Raw genomic sequence first — 6,301 nt, 5'->3', positions numbered from 1 at the left:
AAACAGTCATAACTTTCTGAGCTGACCTCTACCTTCAATTTAGCTGGCCCAGCTGAGCAGTTGCCCTCAGAAGCTACTGTTTTGATGGGATTCCTTTTTGTTGTTGTTTTAAGCACACTAATGATACTGAGGAGTCCTGGTGAGGCACTATGGGTTAATGTGCTCCACTGTAAGCTTGGTTTGAACCGCAAGGGCAGCAGATCAAGCTCACCAGCCACTCCTCGGAAACCCTATACAGGGTCACTGCGAGTCGAAACTGACTCGAAGGCACTTAACAACAATAACAATAATACTCCTGGTGTGGCACTGTAGGATAAGCACCCAACCAGCAGCTCAGTTTGAACAGCATGGCTGGTGATTCAAACTCACCAGCACTCCTCGGAAACCATATACAGGGTCACTACGAGTCGAAACTGACTCGAAGGCACTTAACAACAATAACAATAACACAACAATAATACTCCTGGTGTGGCACTGTAGGATAAGCACCCAACCAGCAGCTCAGTTTGAACAGCATGGTTGGTGATTCAAACTCACCAGCACTCCTCGGAAACCATATACAGTGTCCCTAATAACTTAATAACAACCCCACTTCATAACAACACTATTAAGGACTCCGGGTGTGGCACTATAGGATACGCCCTGGACTGTTAACCATGAGGTTCACAGTTTAAAGCCACCCGCTGCTCCTTGGAAATCCTATACAGGGCCATTAGGAGTTGGAACCTACTCAACAGCACTTAACAATAACAAACAGCAATGCTAAGGCAAGTGTGTTACGAGAGAACTTGTCTACAGCACCCACTGATTGCAGAGACAGGTTCAAATAGGTTTTGCTTGGAATAAACCTATGTATGCATGAACTGGGACCCAGTAGTAACACTTTTGACTCGTGTGTGTGAAAATGGAAGGAATCTAAACAAAAATCAGTATTGGCATATGAATTCTAAACCACAAGAGATCAATTTTAAAGACGAAAAAAGAGGCTGACATTTATGGAGGACTCCTACATTTGGTAGTTTGTTGTTGTTGTTAGGTGCCATCGAGTTGGTATCGACTCATAGGGACCCTAATACAACAGAACCAAACACTACCCGATCAGATGCCAACATAACAATCATTGCTATGCCTGACCCCATTGCTACTGCCACTATGTCAATCCATCTCGCTGGGGGTCTTCCTCTCTTTCTCTAACCCTCCACTTTACCAAACATGATATCCTTCTCTAGGAACTGGTCAGTATGTCTAGAGTATGAGAGACAAAGTCTGCCCATCCTGGCTTCCAGGAAGCACTTTGACTGTACTTCTTCTAACACATATCTATTTGTCCTTTCGGCAGTCCACGGCACTTTCAATATTCTCCTCCAACACCAGAACTCAAATGCATCAATTCCTCTTATTCACTGTCTTCTTTATTCACTGTCCAACTTTCACATGCATATGAGATAACTGAAAATACCATAGCGTGGGTAAGAGGCACCTTAGTCCTCAAGCTGACATCTTTGCACTTCAACACTTTAATGAGGTCTTGTGCAGATTTGCCTAATGCAATACATCGTTTGATTTCTTGACTGCTATTAGGCAATTTGATAGACAATTTATATACTTTAACTCATCATGAACATCCCTGTGGATTAAAAACTGTAGATAACAATTCCTAATTATTTATAAGAAAAGTGAGATTTAAAGAATTAAGTCACTTGCCTAAAATTCCATATTACAATCAATGTCTCTTTCACAACTACCTTCTATTTAGGTTAGCCCAAAACTTGTGCCTTTTTTAATAGAAAACACATGGGAGCCAGGGAGGTGACACAGGACAAGGAAATGCGGTGGGGGTGTTGTAGAGGGAAAGCCAGCCTAAATGGCAAACCCTAGAGCACCAAGACCATGGCCACGAAGTGGATTCTGTCTCATGGCTACCCCATAAGACAGAGCAGAATTGAGTTTCCAAGCTTGTAAATTGTTACACAAGCTCCATCGGAAGGAACAGTGGGTTCAAACCACCAACTTTCCAGTTAGTAGACAAGCCTAGAACTAGGGCTCATTAGAACAAAAATTGCTGTTGTTAGGTGCCATTGAGTCAGTTCCGACTGACAGCGACCTTGTATAGGGTTCCCATGGAGCAGCTGATGGGTTTGAACTGCCAACCTTGAATGAAGTTAGCAGTCCAGCGCTTATCCTGCAGTGCACACCAGAGCTCCAGAACAAGAACGTTGTAAGGGCCGGCCAAGTCAGTTCCGACCCATAGCGACCCTGTACAGGGTTTCCAAGAGGAGACTAGTGGGTTTGAACGGGCAACCTTGAGGTTCAAACTGACCTGGGAGTCCAGCACATTATCCCAAAGCGCCAGCCACACCAGGACTCCGGGAATAGTTATGCCAATGTTCAAGACTTTGTTTCCATTAACCACTACCTCAATTCATGCTTGTCTAGACATCCAGCTTCCAACTATAGGACACAAAATATAGTAGAAGAAACGGAACAACCAAGCTACGTACATTGTATTGTTGTATTTAAGTGCCCTAAAGTCGGGTTCAGGAGCTCTGGTAGCGTAGTGATTACGAATTGGGCTGCGAACCTTAAGGTCAGCGGTTCAAAACTACCAGCCGCTCCGCGGGAGAAAGATGAGGCTTTCTACTCCCGTAAAGATTTACAGCCTCGGAAACCCTGTACAGGGTCGCTACGGGTCGGAACCGACTCGATGGCACTTAACAACAACAACAACAAAGTCGGGTTCGGACCCACAGCGACCCTGTATAGGGTTTCCAAGGAATGACTGGTGAGCTTGAACCTCTGACCTTGTGGTTCGCCTTTGCAATCAGGCATATTAATCCACATATTAGAAAGCACAGAAATTTAAAGGGTGTGCGCTCGACGGCACTTAACATTAGGTAAAATGCTTCAACAACACAAGTCAAATGACTCTACTGCTTATTAGCAATGCTTTTTTGTTCTTGTGCCATACATCGTAAGAACGGACAGGTCTGAGGATGGACTTAACCTGAATGAAGTATAAACAGGTTGTCAGTAGGTGCCCCGAAAATGTGCCCCTAGAGGTTCCATAGCAAATTAATCTACATATCCAATCGCCACAATAACCCCCAAGAGTCAGGAGATAAGAGTGTTCCATAACTGAACTAAGAAAGTTGGTATTTCACAGACACCAGAAAGTGGCTAACAAGCCCAGCTTCGCCCAGAGACCAACAACAAATCAACTACAGTGAACAGCGCAGCGTCCACTCCCACAGCGCGTCCACCGACGTCAGCGCGCAGTTGGGGGCGGGGCGGGTGGACGCTACCAACGCCAGCGCTCCCCCCACCCAACGCGGCCCAGGGCTAGACTGACTCGGGCCACCCACTCACCTTCCCATCATTGTGAAAAGGGAGGCCGAGCTCCTCCGTAGTGGGCTGCGGTCGATTGCTGCCAGTCTCCTCGGCTGCCCCGGCGGCTAGCGCCGCGGAGGCGGCAGCCTCATAGTCCAGAAAGGGATTGGTAAACGCCCGCTCCTCCATTTCTGCCTCCCCGCCTAAGTGCAACTTCAGTCTCTTTGACATGGTCTCGCCCATCTCCGCCTCGCGCTCTTTGCACAAGATCGCGGCCGGGCGGCACGGCGCGCGGGCAGGGACAAATCTCCTGCCAAGGCGTTTAACTGGAGCTCCGCAGTAGGAGCCCGGGCTCCCGGGCGCACCTGCTGCTGCTTCCCAAGACCCCCTACGCTGGCCGGGGGGCGCCGGGACTTCCTTTAGGAAGGCGGAGTCCACGAGCTGGAGAGTGGAGCGGGGCCTGGGAGCGGAAAGGAGCCGCTTTTCGGGGCGGGCAGTGCAGCGGGAGCCTTGCACATCTGGCTGCAACCAGTGCTCTCCACGTGGTGCCTGCGCCCGGGTTCGGCGTTGGCTTCGCTCCACTGGGAGCGCTCGGGCCGGGCTCACCAGGGCGACAGCTGCTCCTGCGGCGGCGGCGGCGGCTCACGCCCAGCCGCACCTTCGGGTACGGACGCTCTTCCCCATCGCCGCCGTCCTCTCCCAGCCCGAGAGCCGCAGAGCCGGTCGGCGGCGACGCGCACCGCAGGACTGGAGCCTCTCCTGGCTCCGAACGATCCCGGGGATCGCCGCGCTGGGCTCCTCTTCTTCCTCCGCGCCGGAGCCCCCTGGGCGATTTTCTAGGGAAAATCCAAAAGCCCGCAAGGAAGACGTGTCCTGAAGGAGAACCTGTAGCGACGAATCCGCTGTCACTCAAGCTGTGTGCTCTTCAGACCTGAGAAAGCGCATCCCCAGACTCTCCATCGCCACAAGCTGGGCCGCAGCTGACCTGGGCTTCTGGTGCACCAGACTCAGGAATAGCAACAGCTCTGTGCTTGATATAAAGAAATACGTATATCTTGTAAAGAAAAGAATTTCAGAGCCGCCTTAAGCACTGCAAAGATAGTCTCCCGAGGGAAGGGGGGAGGTGGGGAAGACAGTCCCTCCTATTCATCACTGTTGGGAGGGGGGGTCTGGAGGAGGAGCTACAGGTCTTCTTTTTTTTCTCTCTTATTTTTATGTTTTATTTTCAGTCCCTTTGTTTTGATTGAATGGACATCTTTGGTAATAAGCAATAATGTGCAAGCATATTTAATATTTAACTGATTACAGAGAGACTACTCCAACATTAATCTACACTGCCCAAGAACCCTATATCTCAAAAAAAAATCCCATGCAAATAAATCCGCATTTACATAATCACAGTTAAGATTAACTTCACAGTCTTTGTGAGTTCTCTTTATTCCCTATGTTGTTTTCTTTGGAACAAAAATCCATGTAATGATTTATTTTCGAGGGAAAATGCCTTATTGCATTTGTCTTCAATTTAACAAACGTTGAGTGCCAAATGGTATTAGATGGGGAAGAAACAGCCGTTCAAATAGTTTCTGCCTTCTGGTTTCTCATTCTAGAGGGTGAGAAAGGCAAATATTACAGTACTTCTCAGGCACCACGCATGGACTACATTAATAGCGTGTAAAAAGTGACAGAATAAAACGAAAACTGAGGACAGGAAAAAGAAGCAATAAATTCTAAGGGTGGGGTAGTGTGGAGAAGCCCTGCTTTCCCACTACCACCTTAACTGTCTCCTACAACTCCAGGAGACTGTACTTTTGAAAAACACCGTTCTAAAAAAATGACTATGGGAAACTAAGATATAGGAGAAAATGCTTTTAAAGGGGGCAGCCAGCATTGTCTGGTGTGGCGCTGTGGGTTAATGCGCCAGACTGCAAAGCCATTTGAACTGCAAGGTCAGCCGTTCAAGCTCACCAGCTGCTCCTCAGAAACCCTATACAGGGTCGCTATGGGTCGGAGACGATTCGACGGCACTTCACAACAACAACAGCATTGCTAATCTCAGAGTTTCAGGACACAGAACAGACATCAGAGGAGGCCTGTTTAGAAGGAGACAGCCTGTGGCTACCATCTCCCTGCTTCACTTCTCTTTGCCTGAGTGTATTTTTCTCCTGCAGTGAAAGACGTTTCTGCAGTGCTCCCAAATTTTCAAAACTGCCCTGTTTAGGAAATACTATCCACTAAACAAAGGAGCTCTGGTAGCGTAGTGGTTAGGAATCGGGCTGTGAACCACAAGGTCAGCAGTTTGAAACTACCAGCTGTTCCCCGGAAGAAAGATATAGGCGTTCTGCTCCCATAAAGATTTACAGCCTCGGAAACCCTTTACAGGGTCGCTATGAGTCGGAACTGACTCCACGGCACATAACCACCACCACCATCCACTAAACACTGTCCTTGACCTGCTTTAGCAGTTATCTCTCCCACCGGCAGTGACTTCCCTAGACAACCCTCAATGTTGTTCTCCAGTGCCTGAGTTACCTCGTTTATAGTAATATCAGAAACGTCCACCATCCTTGACTTTACTACACGAAGCCTGGGTTGTTTTGTTTTGTTTTGGTGATTGACATCTATCAATCAACATGCTGTCCTCCAAGTTCATCTACTTTTTGTGTCAGGAACTAATTTTAATTTACCATTAGGTGGCGCTGTGGGTTAATGCTGTGGAATACAAAGTCGGTTTGAACCATAAGATCAGTGGTTCAAGCTCACCAGCCACTCCTCAGAAACACTATACAGAGTCACTATGGGACATAGTGATATCTCAAGCGAGTAAAGTTTTGCTAAAGGTAATACAGAAACGGCTACAATCATACATTGACAGAGAACTTCCAGAGGTTCACGCTGGATTCAGAAGAGGCCGGGGAACGAGAGATATCTTTGCTGTTGTCCGATGGATCTTGGCTGAAAGCAGAGAATATCAGAA

At 47.9% G+C, this 6,301-nt stretch overlaps 1 protein-coding gene and 1 pseudogene across 1 annotated transcript in view; both read right to left on the bottom strand.

Annotated features, from left to right (window-relative positions):
- Window positions 1-3,570, bottom strand: part of LANCL2 (LanC lantibiotic synthetase component C-like 2 (bacterial)) — an 88,096-nt gene extending 84,526 nt beyond the window's left edge. Inside the window, exon 1 of the mRNA XM_006861916.1 lies at window positions 3,367-3,570. Within this exon, the coding sequence (XP_006861978.1) occupies window positions 3,367-3,570 (204 nt within the window). The remainder of the gene's footprint in view (window positions 1-3,366) is intronic.
- Window positions 3,571-3,715: 145 nt separating this feature from the next.
- Window positions 3,716-6,301, bottom strand: part of LOC102838574 — a 16,885-nt pseudogene continuing 14,299 nt past the window's right edge.

Source organism: Chrysochloris asiatica, unplaced genomic scaffold (assembly GCF_000296735.1).
Source record: "Chrysochloris asiatica unplaced genomic scaffold, ChrAsi1.0 scaffold00044, whole genome shotgun sequence".
Lineage (NCBI taxonomy): Eukaryota > Metazoa > Chordata > Mammalia > Afrosoricida > Chrysochloridae > Chrysochloris > Chrysochloris asiatica.
Note: the sequence above shows the minus strand (reverse complement) of the source record. Positions and strands in the feature narration are given on the sequence as shown.